General features: G+C 51.1%; 1 protein-coding gene across 3 annotated transcripts in view; it reads right to left on the minus strand.

The window, feature by feature from the left end:
* Window positions 1–6,180: 6,180 nt before the first annotated feature.
* Window positions 6,181–17,369, minus strand: part of prickle2b (prickle homolog 2b) — a 70,700-nt gene continuing 59,511 nt past the window's right edge. For all 3 annotated transcript variants that reach the window (XM_030375145.1, XM_030375147.1, XM_030375146.1), the window contains 6 exons: window positions 12,908–13,021; window positions 12,404–12,541; window positions 11,132–11,335; window positions 9,936–10,122; window positions 7,911–8,822; window positions 6,181–7,811 (listed from right to left, as the gene is read on the minus strand). In XM_030375145.1, coding sequence (XP_030231005.1) covers window positions 6,841–7,811; window positions 7,911–8,822; window positions 9,936–10,122; window positions 11,132–11,335; window positions 12,404–12,541; window positions 12,908–13,021 — 2,526 coding nt within the window. In that variant the 3' untranslated portion in view covers window positions 6,181–6,840. The remainder of the gene's footprint in view (window positions 7,812–7,910; window positions 8,823–9,935; window positions 10,123–11,131; window positions 11,336–12,403; window positions 12,542–12,907; window positions 13,022–17,369) is intronic.

A 17,369-nucleotide genomic window follows, 5' to 3' on the forward strand; every position in this document is an offset into this window, starting at 1 on the left:
TGGGGCGGATTGGCAACTCCCTCTCCCACCTAATGCTGGCGCTCTCGACCTCGCTGCAACAAGCTGCAGTTGAGCCGTCTACACAGGACCTGAGCGACGCGTCCCTACAGGCCTTTGCCCTCATGTCCAGGGAATTGGGGCGTGTTATGTCCACCCTGGTCCAGACTCGCCGCCAGGTTTGGTTGGCTCAGTCGCCCCTGACGGAGGCGTGCAGGAAGGCCCTTAGAGCCGTGCCAGTGGTACCGGGGGAGCTGTTTGGGTCAGCTGCCCTGGAGACGCTGGAGCGAGCTGCCCAAGCTAGGCAAACCAACCTGCAGCTGTCAGGTCTTCACAGGAGTGTCTCCGCTCCTGGCAGGCCTAGAGCCCCCCCGGCTGCCCCCCGGGGCCGCTACCAGCCACCACGCTCTTACCCAGCAAGAGAGGAGGGCCTACGCAGGTCTCGGCGGTCCGCCCAGCAGCCCGCTGATAGCTTTCGCGCCCCCGCCCGCCCATCGCCCGGGCAGCCTCGGGCCGCGGAGCCTCACCGGTACCCCTCCAGAGCCGACAGAGGCCGGGGGGCCAGGCGCTAGGACCACGGGGCCGGTCGTCGGCTGTTTTTCCCAGCAGCAGATCAGCTATTGGGCTGCCTGTACTATAGACCCCTGGGTGGTTTCCACCTTAACCCGGGGGTACGAATTACAGTTCCGACGCCGGCCCCAGGCCTTTGGCCGGGTCAGGATGACAGTCGTCCGCGACCCGACGAAGGCCGCAGCTCTGGCCCAGGAGCTATCCGCCCTCCTGGCCAAGGGTGCGATCGAGCCAGTGGACCCTCAGTTACAACCCGGGGGGTTCTACTCGGCGTACTTTCTGGTCACCAAGAAAGACGGCGGATTCAGGCCCATTCTAGACCTAAGGGGCCTGAACACGTTTTTAAAAATTTTACCATTTCACATGCTCACCTCGGCGGACACCCTGAGGGTAGTTGCCAGGGGGGAGTGGTTCACGACTATAGACCTAAAGGACGCCTATTTTCATGTGCCGGTTGCGGCACACCACAGGCGGTTCCTGAGGTTTGCCTATCGGGGCAGGCATTACCAATTCAGGGTACTTCCCTTCGGGCTTTCCCTCTCCCCGAGGGTTTTCACCAGGGTTGTGGCGGCAGCCCTCGCACCCCTGCAGACGCAGGGCATGAAGATCCTGCCGTATCTGGACGACTGGCTGGTCTGTGCGCCCTCCAGGTCCCAGGTGGCCCAGGACACGGCCCGCCTGCTGTCGCACGTCGCCCGGCTGGGCTTGACGGTGAATCAAACAAAGAGTTGCCTGGACCCTTCCCAACGGGTTACCTATCTGGGGTTGGTCCTGGACTCGGTCGCCATGAAGGCCTACCTTTCACCTCGACGGGTGAACGACATCCTCCGCCTCCTTCCTCTCTTCAGAGCCGGCAGGAGGCTGCTTTTTATTCTTTTTCTTCAGCTTCTGGGCAAGCTGGCAGCTGCTTCAGCTGTGGTGCCTCTGGGTTTACTGTCCCTGCGCCCACTCCAAATGTGGCTGAACAGCCTGCACCTAGATGCCAAGTGGCACAGGCAGAGGAGGGTCAAGGTGACCCTGCAGTGTCTTGTCTCTCTGGCCCCATGGAGAAGGAGAGCGTATCTGGAGGCAGGCGTGCCCATGGGCGCAATCCCGGCACGCCGGGAGTTGGTGACAACCGATGCCTGCCTCTCGGGATGGGGCGCAGTGTGGCAGGGCAGGACTGCGCAGGGACGGTGGTCTGGCCGGGACATGGCACAACACATCAATGTGCTGGAACTCCGGGCTGTGCAGCTGGCATTAGCCAGCTTTCTGCCCCATTTGACAGGCCGGCATGTCCTGGTCCGGTCGGACAACATGGCCACGGTTTCGCAGGTGAACCACCAGGGGGGCACCAGGTCAGCACGGCTACTCCGGGTATCCCAGAGCCTGTTGACTTGGGCTTCTCCCCGTCTGGCCAGCCTACGTGCAGTCTATTTGCCGGGGGCCCAGAATCGGGCGGCAGACTTCCTCTCCCGACGGAAGCCTCCACCGGGGGAATGGCGGCTTCACCCCGAGGTGGTGGAGTCAATGTGGGGCCTCTTCGGCAGGGCAGAGGTGGACCTCTTTGCCTCGGAGGAGTCGGCGCATTGCCCCCTCTGGTTCTCCTGGGCAGAAGCGTCCAGCCCTTTAGGGCAGGACGCGCTGGCGCACGATTGGCCGGACAGGCCTCTTTATGCCTACCCACCATTGCCTTTGATTCTGCCGACACTCCAGAGGGTCCTTTTGCAGGGCCACCGGCTCCTTCTGGTGGCCCCCTTTTGGCCGGGGAGGCTCTGGTATCCACTGCTGCTCAGGCTCTGCTGCAGCACGCCATGGCGCCTCCCCGACAGGAGGGATCTCCTGTCCCAGCTGGGGGGTCAGATCTGGCATCCCGACCCCTCTCGCCTACAGCTCTGGGCTTGGCCACTGCAGGGCCCGACCCACTGCTGAGGGAGTGCACTACGGCTGTCAGGGGTACGGTCATGAGTGCCAGGGCACCATCGACCAGGTTGCAGTACGGAAACAGGTGGAAGCTGTTCTCCAACTGGTGTGCGGCTAGGGCCGTGGATCCAGTGCATTGTGCTGTGACCACGGTGCTGGAATTTCTGCAGTCCCTCCTGGATAGTGGCCGGTCGCACTCTACCCTGAGGGTCTATGTCGCTGCCATCTCCTCCCTACATGATAGGGTTGACAGCGCCACGGTAGGGCGCCACAGATTAGTGTCCCTCTTTCTAAGAGGGGCTTTGAGGCTGCGTCCCCCTACAGCCATGCGGTCTCCAGCATGGGACCTGCCGCTGGTGCTGGAAGCCTTGTCATCTCCTCCCTTCGAGCCTTTGGGTCAAGGGGGTTTGAAGTGGCTGTCTATGAAGGCTGCCTTTTTACTCGCCATAACATCTGCCAAGCGGGTCGGGGAGTTGCATGCCCTATCAGTGAGTGATACATGCCTGAGGTGGAACTCTGATGGCTCGGGTGTCACTCTATGGCCGAACGTTGCGTTCCTGCCAAAGACCCTGCCACGCAATCACCTTAACCAGCCCATCCAGTTAGCACGCTTTGACCCCCCTTCTGGGGAGGGTGGGTCTGAGCTGCTGTGCCCGGTGCGGGCCCTTAGGGCTTATATTTCTGCTACCGCCGGTATTCGCCAGTCGGAGCAGCTTTTTGTTTGCCATGGTGGCCCTAACAGGGGTCATGCTTTAACAAAGCAGAGGCTGTCCCACTGGATTGTGGAGACCATAACACACGCCTACGGGGCCAGTGGCCGCCCCCCGCCATCCAGGGTGAGGTGTCACTCAACTAGGAGCGTCTCCACATCATGGGCTGCCCTGAGAGGGGTGCCCCTGGGGACCATCTGTGCCGCGGCGTCATGGGCGTCGCCTAGCACATTCTCCAGGTTCTACCGGGTCAACGTTGCCACTCCCCATCCAATGGGCGTGGCCCTGATGCCAAGCTCTGCTTTCTCTGATCAGTAGGTGAGCACCTTGACTCTTCGTGACGTTGTTGGTATTGGCCATCCAGTGCTTAATGCACCGCCTCTGGCGGTCAGTAAGGATGAAATAGAACGCAGAGTTACGTATGTAACTCCGGTTCTATGAATCCTGGATGACCGCCAGAGTTACAGGTCACTCAGAAGTCTCGTGGTTCGCGAGAAGATTCTGGGAACAGATCCTCTGTCGACACCGGGCTATATAGCCAATCCGGTGTCACGAGGGTCACATGTGACCTTGTTGGTATAGGTACTCGAACTGCGCATGCGCGAGACGGATAAATCCAGTGCTTAATGCACCGCCTCTGGCGGTCATCCAGGATTCATAGAACCGGAGTTACATACGTAACTCTGCGTTTTTTATCGGTTGTCATGAAAAAAAACATAAGGGGTAACACTGTTGTTTTTTATCCGTCGTCATGAAAAAAAACATAAGGGGTATCACTGATGTTTTTTTTCATGTCGACCAATAAAAAACAACAGCGTTACCCCTTATGTTCTTTTTCATGACGACCGATAAAAAACGACAGTGTTACCCCTTATGTTTTTTTTCATGACGACCGATAAAAACAACAGCGTTACCCCTTATGTTCTTTTTCATGACGACCGATAAAAAACGACAGTGTTACCCCTTATGTTTTTTTTCATGACGACCAAAGAAAAACGACAGTGTCACCCCTCATGTTTTATTTGATAAAAACGACAGTGTTACCCCCTATGCTTTATTTGATAAAAACGACAGTGTTACCCCTTATGGATTTTTCATGACGACAGATAAAAAACGACAGTGTTACCCTTTACGTTTCATTTGATAAAAACGACAGTGTTACCCCTTTTGTTTTTTTCCCATGATGACTGATGAAAAACAACAGTTACCCCTTATATTTTATTTGACAAGGACATTTTTTTTTTTTTTCATGTTTTTTTTTCATGACGACCAATAAAAAACGAAAGTGGTACCCCTGTCGACGTTTTTGCAGGGATCCGAATCTGAGCTGTTTAGAGTATTAACCTCCAAACTTATCAATGCACCATCAAGACAGCGAATAAAGTCAACACAATGGTTATAGAAAAACAACAGTGTTACCCCCTATGTTTTATTTGATCAATATCGACAGGTTTACCCCTGTCGATATACCCCAAGGGTAGCAGTCCGGTAACTTGTCAACCCCAGCGTCTTCGGTTGCTAAGCGACGTCAACGTCTTATAGCAGACTATTTCACTGCTGATCAACACTACGAATGCTGGTAACGAATACATTGTAAAAAGACACACCATGTGAAGTTATTTGCCAAATAAGATTTGAAAAGCTTAGTTTATTTACAACACTATTTTCATGGTTTCGGAGTAGTACACTTTGAAATTTTAATACAGTAGCGAGAAAGGCGACGAAGAATAAGAAGGGGGCGTTCCAGTCTGCGTAAACGGGAACTCCCACCACACGAGAACGCCCATTTGTGTCTGCAGTGGGATGATATTGCTTCAATGTGGATTCAAACCTTTACATTGAATCGGGCTGGACTAGAAAGCATATGGCTGCAATATGTGACACTTTCCATACCAGTTTGAATGGAACTATTGGCGAAGGCAAGCCACACACATTCAACAGTAAATATAGACTGAGCTGTGGTAAAAGTTCCAGAAAAAAAGTAAAATACAAAATAGTGAGAATGCCTTGGATGAATACTCTCCACATCAGGGAGAACAGGGACTGTGTTGGTGTGTTGGTCTGTATGTGTGATTACATGCGTTTGTATGTTTAAAGGTTTGTTTTAAAGCCATGATTGCAGATATACAAACAAATCCAGCTGATGTGTATGACTAAATGTCTGCAGCCCTGGTGTGAAGCATCGAGGGGATTAGTGCAGTAAATGTGGTTGAAACACCAAAGCCACTGACATAATATCTCCCACGTGTTTCCCAGCTGTTGTTTTCCCATAACAGGGCCACCTAAATGAGCTCTCATGTCTGGCAGCGATCAGAGCATCCCAGAGGAAACACCCAGAGGGAACGCCTAAGGATCCCCTGGCCAGGGAGTTGAAGCTAAGTGAAGATAGTTGGTTCACTAGTGAGCTAATCGTGCCCACAGCTAGCAGCCATGCATCCATCTGCAATCAAGAGACTTGAGGCTCACATACCTGCTGGGGTACAAGTGTCTTTGTTCTGTCTGTTTTCTTTGTATGCGTGTGTGTGTGTGTATGTGTGTGTGTGCGTGTGTGTGTGCATGCTTGTTCTGTGCTTTGTTTCTGTGGGTGTGTGTGGATTATGTGTGTGTGTGTGGGGGGGGGGGAACTAAATCGTCTCAACACGTCGACGTCAGAGTCAATCCTGTTTACAGTAGGGTCAATTTGCTAAACCTTTAACACAAAAAGACAACCCGACATATCTTCCCTTAACTGAGCTAATCAGAAGGTAGGGATGGTTACTGCGGTCAGTGTCTGATGAAGAGGTAAAGGGGTTCAAGGTGGGATAGTTGCCTCCCAACCAGAGGAGGGTGACTTTGAACCCTGTTACCTTGTAGGCCGCCATTCATGTCTTCTTTTAACAGATGGAGTCGGGAATTACAGACTTCCAAGCTACCATAACTCTCTTAGTCACCTTCACGCACGCACACGCACGCACGCAACATGTTGTTGACGGGGGAAAAAAACACTGCTGTCATTCACTGCTCTGTCTGAAATACTCCTTTATTCCAAATGCAGGACCAGGTGAACCAACGATAACATGCATGCTTTGTTTTTAATCAATCTCTATCTCTACATTATAGATTAACAATACGTAAATGTTTTTTTCTATCCATACAAAATATAAAAATATGTGTCAGCTCATTTACAACCATATTTACATTGAAGTCCTTAACTTATGGTCAATTTATTAATTCATTTAGCTATGTACATAGTATCAACTGAATACAATAGCACGATATATCATATCTAAAATCACATAACACCAAAAAGCTGCACTTTACTAGACTGTACCTTACTCACTGCCGGCTGCATGGATTAGTGTTATGATAATAATTGCACATCAGCTTCGATAAAAACAGACTTGAATTGATTATATTGTTGCTCACGGTTAGACCTGACGCCAGAGAACCGTGGTAAGATTTGAAAATGAATACACATGCAGATATTGGTATTTTTGCAGACCCTAACCCTTTTCCAGGGGTCACCCGAACATAGTTTACCACGTTACCGTCAACCACATGTTACCCGACAACACTGAAGGGGACTTTTCTGAAAAGTGTCCAAGAGTACATAAGCTAGAAGGTAGGTGTCGCCCCCCCCCCCCCCCCCCCCCTTCCCACCCCTAAACCAGAGTCCGGGATGTTAGGAGATGATGCAGTTCTTGCTCTTCCTGCGTTTGCGGTTGTGCATCTGCCCGCTCGTCGCCCGACTGTTGGGTCCCGGGACCCCCCCGCTGCTGCCGTTGAACTTGTGGACGAACTCCTGGTTGCTGAGGTAGCGCATCTGGACCGGCCTGGGGATAGGCTCCCCCAGGAAGTAGCCCTCGTCCTCCGACTCTGACGAGGAGGAGCAGGTGGAGCACCAGTCGTCGTCCTCGTACTGGTCCCAGGAGTACTGGTTCAGCCCCCCCACGCGGCGGAACGCCCCCCCGGGGTTCTGCAGCGTCAGGTCCGAGGTGGTCCGGGGACACTGCCTGAAGGGCTGGGGCTGGTACCTCCGGTCCGCCCCCCCTCCCCCGAAGGCGTCCTGGGCGCCCCTCGGCGGGGGGAACCGGTCGTAGTCCTCGCGGCCACGCAGCGGCGGCCTCTCCCGCCGCTCGGCCGCCAAGTGCAGGGCGTTCTCCGAGCGGGAACGCCGGGACCTGCGGGAGTGGTGGTGGTGGTGGTGGTGGTGGTGCCGGCGGCGCTGGGGGGTGTTGTCGTCCGCCGGCGCCTCGATCCGAACGCCGGCTCCGCGGCTATTCCCGCCGCCACCGCCGCCCCGGTGCTCACTGATGGCCGGCAGGCGGGCTGCATTGGCGCTGCTCACCAGGCTGACCCGGTCCTCCTCCTGGTAGGTGAAGCCCGGGGGGACGCGGCTCCCGCCCCCCAGGCCGGGGGGCTCGCTGTACTGCCTCTGGTACTGGGAGGCCGCGGGAGGGTCGATCTCCATGTACGCCTGGCCCGCCGCCCTGAGGCTGTGGATGGACTCGGAGCTGCGGAACTGCGCCGAGGAGTTGAAGGTGCCCATGTTGCTCTTCTCCGATATGTTCATCCCAGAGTCTTTGCTCAGGTCGGGCATGGAAAACCGAGAGAGGTGCTCCTGTCGCTTCCCGCCTCCATCTGCAGAGTGACCTGAAGGTCAAAGAGAGTAGAAGTTTGTTTAGAGTTCATATTGATTCATAACCATCTTAGTCAAGGCGACTCAGTATTGCAATCAACAACGCTACCAACCTGTAGTGTGGGAGAGAGCCAGGGACTCGATGGATCCTCTCGGGGTTTGCTCCAGGGGTGTGAGTTGCTCGTTGAAGTTAAGTGCGTTGATGGGGTTCCTGCTTCTCCCCAGCTGGGCGTGGGTCTGCGGCGCCCCCTCCCGGTCCCTCTGGAACCCGTGCAGGCTGACCGAACGCTTGTCGTTGGAGAAGTGGTACTGTGAATTGTGGGACATCTCAATGCAGCTCTGTTGGGTCCTCAGTTTGGGGGGACAATAGTCTTCTGGAGCGGGCGGCTGGCCCCAGCTCTGGTTCAGTGAGTGGCCCTTTAAGGCGGAGATGGGTGGCCTCTTACCCTCCCCGCTCTCCTGCTTGATCCTGTGGTCCTGCAGTTGCATGTTCTGTCCACCGGAGGCGGGGTTATATGAAGTCCTGATGTTACATTTGCTGACGAGCTGAAGAGGCGTGGGGTTTGACATGGAATCCACCTGGTGCTCGTAGATACAGTCCTCCGCCCTCCCCGGGTCCTGGCTCTGCCAGGCAGGGGGGTCGCGGTTCAAGCTTGGGGTTTGGCTGGAGAGGCTCAGGAGGTCCATTTGTAAGGACAATGGGTCTACCTCCCCAGAACACCTCTCGGCCTGACGTCCTCCTCCTCCTCCACCTCCTCCTCCTCCCCCTGCCCTTCCACTACTCTTTCCCGCCTTGGCACTGTGTCTGGACTCTCTGGTGGAGCGGGCGCTCTGGAAGGCGGAGTCGGAGGAGTCCGACCCGTTTGGCTCCCCCCCCAGGCTGCAGGCCCGCGAGCAGAAGATCTGGCCCTGCTTGGGCAGGAAGGGGCGTCCCAGCAGGGAGTCCTTGCAGCGGGCGCAGCAGAAGCAACCCTCGGTGGCGTGCCAGTGTTGCCCGTCGTACGTCATCTGCCCTTGGTCGATGCCTGCGGAGAACGGGCGGAAACGGAAAAGACAAAAACCTTAGAGGAGGAGTCCTAATTGGCCATTAGATACGGAAAGCAAACTGTGGTAAATAAAACAGGCTTTTAGTGAAGGGATAACACAGTGGGCTAATGGAAGTTGTATGTTGCCTGAGAAGAGGGTGGCAGATCTTATTACACTGTTCTAAGTTTAGGGTTAAACTCATTATTGAGGTCACCTAGAACTGTACAAACACATCTTAACTGTGGGACCGAAGGGGAAGCCAGATATTTGCTAATAGTCACCATCTGGTTTGAGTTTGTTCCTTCATGGTTTTAATTTATAATTACTTTTTTCTACAAGCAAATACTTTAGTATATCCTGTCGGCTAATAATTACAGAGCAAATTTGTGGGGAGGGAAGAGCCAAATTAGGGCATCCTGTACACACAGACACATACAGTCATGTGCACGCAGTACACACACCATCTATTGGTAATAGGAGGTGGCATGGGGCCCAGAGGTGCTAATATGATGTAGTTTACAGTGTTGTTCTCCCTTCTCATAGCATGCTGGGGGGGCTGTGATAAGCAAAATCATCTTGAGCATTACATTGTGAGAACTAGATATTAGTTAAAACACAATCAAAGTAGCAATCTTTGGAAGCTGAAAAATACTATCCGTACTAAACAAGTCAATACAAGATTCATACAAAATTCCCCAAGAACCATCCGCCCACGAAAATGTATCCTTTGTTATAATAACCACAATTCCTAGTCATCCCACTGAAGGAACACCACGCCCAAATGAATAGCAGCTGATGCTATTTTGAATTTATTTACTGTAATCATTACTTGTGTTATTTTATTTTCCCAAATTTGATCCTTATCTCCTTATTGCACCGTGGGCCAGAGACAAACGCTATTTCAATTCCTCTATTTGCCTGGCACATATTTTGGAATTGACAATAAAACTGACTTTGAATTTTTGACGCTAGGGCTAGCTGAAGCTAACGCTCACTGATGCTAAAGCTAGCTGATGCAAACGCTCGCTGAGGCTAACGCCAACCCTAGCTTATTGTAACAGAGGGTGATGAAGATGGGTAGATATGGGTGGTGGTCGGGGCGGGCAGCCTACCGATGTGCTCCCCGCAGGAGTCGCAGTACTCGGCGTAGAGGGACTCGAAGCAGGAGCAGCAGTAGGGCCGGCCCTCCTTCATGATGTAACGCTGGCCCCCCAGCACCGTCTCACACTCGAAGCAGCAGAAGTGCATCATGTGCCAGTGACGGCCCTCCGCCTCGGTGCACTCGTCCGCAAAGATGATCTGGTTGGGGCAGGGTGGGGAGGGGGGATGGGAGAGTGGGTTGAGAGGGATTGGTGGGGTGTTGGGGGTGGAGAGGGGGTGAGGGTTAATCATTTATCATTGGCCCCCAGAGGTAGGCTCCCCTTGGCTTATTTCAATGAATGACGGGACAAAGGGTTGCTTCACACACACACACACACACACACACACACACACACACACACACACACACACAGGCACAGACACAGACACACACACACACACACACACACACACACACACACACACACACACACACACCATCCCCCACAAGAACGCTCCACTTTCTTTTCTGCAGGCTCGTTCTATTAGATCATCCTCTTTGTCTTTGACTTGTGCTTGAAGGTAACATTGTGTGGATGTGTGTGTCTTCGGGGGGCTGGGTGTATTCTAGATATGTGAATTTACTTTTCACTAGATAGCAACAGCCCTGCAGGTGTCTTGTGTAGTGGCCAGAACCCAGTGGATGGAAACATGGCGTCCTTAGTTCCTCTTTAGCAGGTGAATTGCACATTGAGTGAGTTGAATTATGGAAAGCTGTAGAGTACTGGGAGTTGACCCCATTACAATTGGGTTCCAGTGTGTAACTATAGCCTAGCCGCTGTCATTATGAATACATAGCATAGAGTAAACTGCCTACACACACACTCTACATAATTATAGCACAGCATTGTTCAATACTTGATTCTGATTGGCCGCTAAAAGGCCATGGGTGTGCATTTATTTTCACCTCTGCCTCTGTTAACAGTTCCAAATCAATGCGCTAGAAGTCCAACCTCAAATATCGACCAAATGTTTCCTTGACAACACCAAAACCAAATGCAATGTGCCACAGAAGAATACATTAAAGTTAAAGATTAAATAAATTAAGCTGAAAAAAAACACATTGCCACCACGCAGTAACCCCCAATAAACTACAGCAGGCAGTCCTGTCATTTCCCAACAACAAGACAGCCGGGGGGGCCGGGGGGATGGGAGGGGGGGGGGGTACCTCGTCGCAGGCGGTGCAGCGAGGCTTCAGCCTCTCGGCGTGGTGCCGTCCACAGAAGATCTTCCCCTCCTGGTGGAAGTAGATGAGGTCCACCAGCAGCTCGTCACAGGCGCCACACACGAAGCAGCCGGGGTGCCAGCACACGCCGTGGCCCGCCCGCGACGCAAACACCGCCATGTCGCCGCCGTTGATCTGACCCCCGCACTGAGACGGTGGAGGGGGAGAGGGGTGGAGGGAGAGGGGATTGGTGGAGGGAGAGGGGAGGGGTGGGGTGGGGGAGGAGAGGACATACAGAGCAGCGGTTATTGGAGAACGGAATTGAATAGAAATGATTTTTTTTTGCTTACACTGTTAGATATGTACTTTTATAGATAGATAGATAGATAGATAGATAGATAGATAGATAGATAGATAGATAGATAGATGGATAGATGGATAGGGGTCGTTTCGTTTCTACCTGAGCATATGGTATACCTCATCAAAATGAGTGTGTCTTTACGTTTTTCGCAAAGGTATTGATCGCTATAAATGAGAGTGGCGTGGATAGATGGGCTTGGCAAGGGGGGTTTGCCTTGAGAGGTGATTTTTCTTTAATGAAGTGAGAAAGTGGGAAGGCGATCAAGGTGGAGAGAGAAACAAAAGGGGTCGAAACAAGAGGAGGAGGAGGAAGAGAAGAGAAGAAGAGATTAACGAGCAACGAGAGAAGGTCGACGAGGAGGTGGCAGTGAAAGGTCAGCCGGGCGGGAGATTTACAGCGGTGGAAAAAAATGAAGACGGACGCCGTTGACTGTTATCTCGGCTGGCCTCACTCCCTGTCTGCTGGGAGGTCAGTGGAGGGGGGAGGGCCGAGTGCAATCAAAACACTCTCAACAACTCGCTCATATCCGTCCTGTATTCGAGTCTGTCTGGGTGTGTGTGTGTGTGTGTGTGTTCGTCTATTCCGAAGCAAACGAAAAACCATGTGAACAACCTGTAAAGCCCGGGGAGGTTTGATGGAAGGCGGAGGTTTGTTGTTCGCACAGCAACAAATGAGCTCAGTCAATGTGTGGCGAGTGGAGCCATCCATCAAGCCACTGTCAAACTGGTTTGGTGAACCATTGGGAGACTGCTGTGTCATCACGCTTACGGCACTCTCATTTGTATTTTAGTCTACTTGCACACCAAGATACACAACAAGATACACACACATTGTTTTCATGTTGAGCCCGGTGAGGCAGATTGAGGAGGTGAAGGTTAATACACCTGGTGTATGAATATTCCTGACATATGTACCTGCTCACAGATGGCCCCCGTCATGGTAACGGGGAAGGGCCGGACGTTGCCGCGGCCCAGGTTCTCCCGTTTCCGTTGGTTACTGAAGAGCTTGAGTTCCCGCTTCTCCTCGTCGTCCAGGCTGTTGCAGTAGCGAACCTGGAGTTGTGAATAAATGCAGACCGCAACAACAACACTATGAATGGGAACAGGAAATGTATTGCATTTTCGCAATACATATACATACTGCAAGAGCAGTATTTAGAGAAGAAGTACAAGTGGGGGATTTCAACACACACACACACACACACACACACACACACACACACACACACACACACACACACACACACACACACACACACACACACACACACACACACACACACACACACACACACACAATCCCCCCAGACAAATCTCCTCCAAGCTGTCTCTTATCTTTGCAGTGCCCTCGGGGCAAGAGGCGAGATGGAGAGCGGTGCAGGGAGATAGAGAGAGAGAGAGGGGGGATAAAACACTCACCTCATTGTCATGGGGGGGGAGCTGCTGGAGCAGCTGTTTAATGCGGTACTTCTCCCCAGGACTGTTGACGTAGGGCACCTTGTCCTCAGGCAGGGAGCTATAGTACTGGTGTACCTGGTGGCCAAAGAGGGGGGAGGGGGGACATGTGAATAACCCGTACCGCAGGACCGAGGGATAAAACCACACAAACAGAAAGGCATGAGGCATACATTCCCATGACTGTGTGACACACAGTGAAACACACACACATTCTCACAATTGTGCTGATTTACGACCCATCAACGGAAACTTAATGGTTTCTGCCCTCTTACTCCCAGCACTTTGACATGGGAATCTATTACTGAGGTGACACGTACACACACACACACGCGCGCACACACACTCGTAACCATTATGTTTGCGCACGACAGCGTCCCACGCACCCACTCGGAGAGCGAAGAAAGAGTGCAGATTGTGAGCCAGCGGGACAATTAATGTAAATGTTATCGCTCCAAATGACCGGGACATTCTTAACATTACAACACACGTCATGTTGGTGTTATTTATCGCACACAGTCAATCATTCTAACGGGGGGCCCGAGGTCAGGATTGAGAGCCTACCAGTCAAATATGAATAGGGCCCCCCCCCACACCTCAACCCACTCCTCCTCAGGCTCAAGGACCAATGGAACAGAAAGTAAACCTAAGGCCAAAGGCCAAGGAGAACCAGAGGAGACGTAAAAACAAGAGGAATTAAATATAGAGCAAGAGCGAAAACAAAGGAGAATGAGAAATGTTAGGCAGCTGAGAGTAACCCACGGCACAGGGTGTTAAATAGAACGCTGATTGGTTTCCTGAGACTCAAAATAAAAAGATTCCTGGCTGAGGGGTTGAAAAAAGAGAGAAGATCAATACCTGTTGAGTAGGGGAGCCTCTTAATGGCCTACATTTCCAAACCAATGGGTCTGCACACGGCAACCCATTAGCTTTGTCCTTGGAACAGATACAGAGCCCGACTCTCCCACTCACCCATACACAGATTAACCTCAATCATAATGACGTGCACCAGCGCATATCGACCAAAAAATAAAAAGATAAACTGTACCATCACCTAAGCCTCTCTTCATTCCTGCTCTGTAATCATACAGATATTTCAGAGCCTGGTGTGTTTTCAAGCTTAACTGTCCCTCTGCAGTCGTCTGGCTAGGTTTCAGGGCCAAGTCAGGGAAGGGGGGGGGGGGGGGGGGGAGGGAGAGGTGTTAAGCAGTGTGGAGAAAAACAAAAGTAACACTATAGCATTGACTTTGTCGTTAGGATGAATTTATAGCTGCCAGGAGTGGCAGGCAGGGGGCTCATGTTTTAAGTGTAACCCAAGTCCGTGCTAAAGCTTTGGTTGGCTTCTGGACTGTAGTGGCTGGACGGGGGAAGGATGGATGGAAAGTGGGGTGATGGGGTTATGGTATTCAGTCCACCAGCACGGCCAAAGGCACTGAGGGGATCCACGTATTCTAAGAAAACCCGGCTGTGGTCAAGCCTGGATAAATCACCCAGATCCCATAGGCAAACAAGAAAGAAAAACACACCGACACACACACAAAGACACGCACACACACACAACCGGGCATGCGCGCGCACACACACCTACACACACAAAATTCACACACAGGCTTGCGTGTGCACACACCTCCGACCCCCCACCACACACACACACACACACACACACACACACACACACACACACACACACACACACACACACACACACACACACACACACACACACACACACACACACACACACACACACAACCAAATCCCAAATCCCAGGACTGGGTTCCAACATCAACAGGAGAAACGGTATAAGGGTCAAAGGCCTATGCCTAGGAGGAAAAGATCTCCCGGAAGATAGAGTCTCAAAAACACCGAACAGACAAAGTGAGAGGCAGCAGGAACACCTTGTGATAATAACCGTAATCAAAAGCAGACAGAACCAAAGGCCAGAGCTGAGTTATTCACTGTACAGAGAAGCATGTTTACCGCAGGCAAAAGCAAATTGTAGGGCTTCAAAAACCAGAGGGGGGGGGGGGGGGAGATGAGTGGCAGTTGGTGATCGCTCTACAGGAACACACATACAGGGAGGAAGAGAAACCAAAGTGGGACATTTGTTCCCTGAACAAGCTACTTGGGAACAATACAGGAGAGAGGTTGTGGTGAAAGCACGTCAGAGGCCCAAATCAATCCAAAGCTCATGTGAGATGAAACGGCAAATATTGAAAGATAATGTGAACTGTTCTTGGAGAGAACATAACAATTGCTTTAGAGGGCCTACGTTTTGGTGAACACTCTGCCGCTTCTCCGTTACTGCGTGACTTGACCAGATGATTAACTGACTAAATATTAATATATACAATTCAAAGTTTTTTCATTTGGCTCAGAGTGAGAAGATGGACAAAAGTAATGAAACAATGGACTCGGCTTATATGGGGAGACACTAGTTGCTGAACATTTGCTTGATCACATGTTTGGCCTCCCCATGTCGTATCCTGGCAACATCCAAGACCAGAGGGGGGAGGTTTAGGATAGAATATTAACAGAAGCAGTATCTCTCTCTCTCTCTCTCTCTCTCTCTCTCTCTCTCTCTCTCTCTCTCTCTCTCTCTCTCTCTCTCTCTCTCTCTCTCTCTCTCTCTCTCTCTCTCTCTCTCTCTCTCTCTCTCTCTCTCTCTCTCTCTCTCTCTCTCTCATAAGCCACATCTCTGCAATCTGTATTCTTTGGAAAGCAGGCGTCTAATCTTCCATAACATTTACATCGACTGGAATCTCATGAACATGGTTTTGCTATTAGCAATAATCCTGAAGTGTCACTTATATACACACCATGTACTTGCGTACACACACATGGTTTAGTGGGGGGGAGGGTTTGTTTATTCCTCATAATCCATCCATCGTGTTTTACAGAACACCCCCCCGTGGAGCAGGAATCAGCCCGGCCCACCCCGTTGCGATCCGACACCCCTCATGGTTGAACGGAAGAATGTCCCCCCCCTGCTCTTGACATGGTGAATAGATACAGTGTGCCTTATGATGGAGGGGGGGCTTGGAGCCATCAGATCCTCACGATAAGCTCAAGTTCTCTCATTCCCCGGTGGAACCTTTCAGTTGACAACGCGGGTCAACGAAAGACCGTCACAGACATACTTCCACCGCTCAGCTGCCAGGAGTCAAAACACATTTTGTTCCACAGCTCGAGCTTGAGGTTTCGCCTTTAGATTATGAAACTACAAATGGCTTGAAACTAAGTGCACCACGAATTGATTATACTATGTTCTGATGTGGGCTATGGTGATTCAAATATAAAAATAGAGATATATGTTCTCGTGCTCTTGCTACATCACCGTTTCCCACAGATAGGTATTGTTGATTAGGTAGCCATTATGTAATCATACCTGTGTAAAGATAAGGCCCAGGTCTTTGTTCTAGCTCAGTGTGCTTTGTCTTCCCCGGGGTCAGTAAACACTGTTGCCATTTTAACTATTATCCCACAGAACATCTCCGGCTGTACGAGAAGCAAATTTACTCCATTGACCCCTGGGTGCCGGATGAGGAATGGCTTTGCACAGCGTTCGGGATGGATGACTCTTCAATATATATTGACCAGTTGCACTTTGAGCAGTAAGACCGGCCTTCAATCTATGAAGAGGATAAAACAAGCTTCTATAAAACACTTTCATTGTTCCATAAAAAAAAACTGAGATACCTCCAGCTCATTGGGTCTTATAGATGTGTTTCCTTCTCTAGGTTTCCTTACAGGGATTGCTCCACACAGCCTGTAATGTGTTTTGGAATTTAGCAGCTTTGGAACAGTCAATTAAAGTAGCTATAAACATGCTTTCTGCTGAAGGGGGATTATTCTAACCAGCACATGTCATCTTTGCTACATGCAACATCTTGAAGACATGTTGAACACTGCTCGGACAAAAAGGGGTGTGTTTATATTTATATTGACATGGCTGGGAGCAATCTGGAACATATTAATTACAGCTATAAAAATGAATATTGCTAGTAATGGATATAAGTGGTTCAGCTCAATATTTATAGCAGTACATTATAATGAAGCCAAGTAAAACCAGGCAATATGTCATTTTTAATAGCTGAATTAAATGGGAATCAGATCATAACCTGTAATAAAGACTTAAGTACATAAAGATGAACTGATGTATCATTCATATGAAGTGGCTAGAAATTGTCAAATTGTCATGGACTAAGAGTGGAAGTAGGGAACCTGAAAGACCAGACCAGTATCTACCAGATCACCACCTGCGCTGGCTTGGGTTCCTGGTTATGTTTGACCAGGTGAGACGCTAGTTTCTACCAGTTAGCTATCTGCAATGGCTTGGGTTCCTGGTTATGTTTGACCAGGTGAGACGCTAGTTTCTACCAGTTAGCTATCTGCAATGGCTTGGGTTCCTGGTTATGTTTTACCA

This window comes from Gadus morhua, chromosome 13 (assembly GCF_902167405.1).
Source record: "Gadus morhua chromosome 13, gadMor3.0, whole genome shotgun sequence".
Classification (NCBI taxonomy): domain Eukaryota; kingdom Metazoa; phylum Chordata; class Actinopteri; order Gadiformes; family Gadidae; genus Gadus; species Gadus morhua.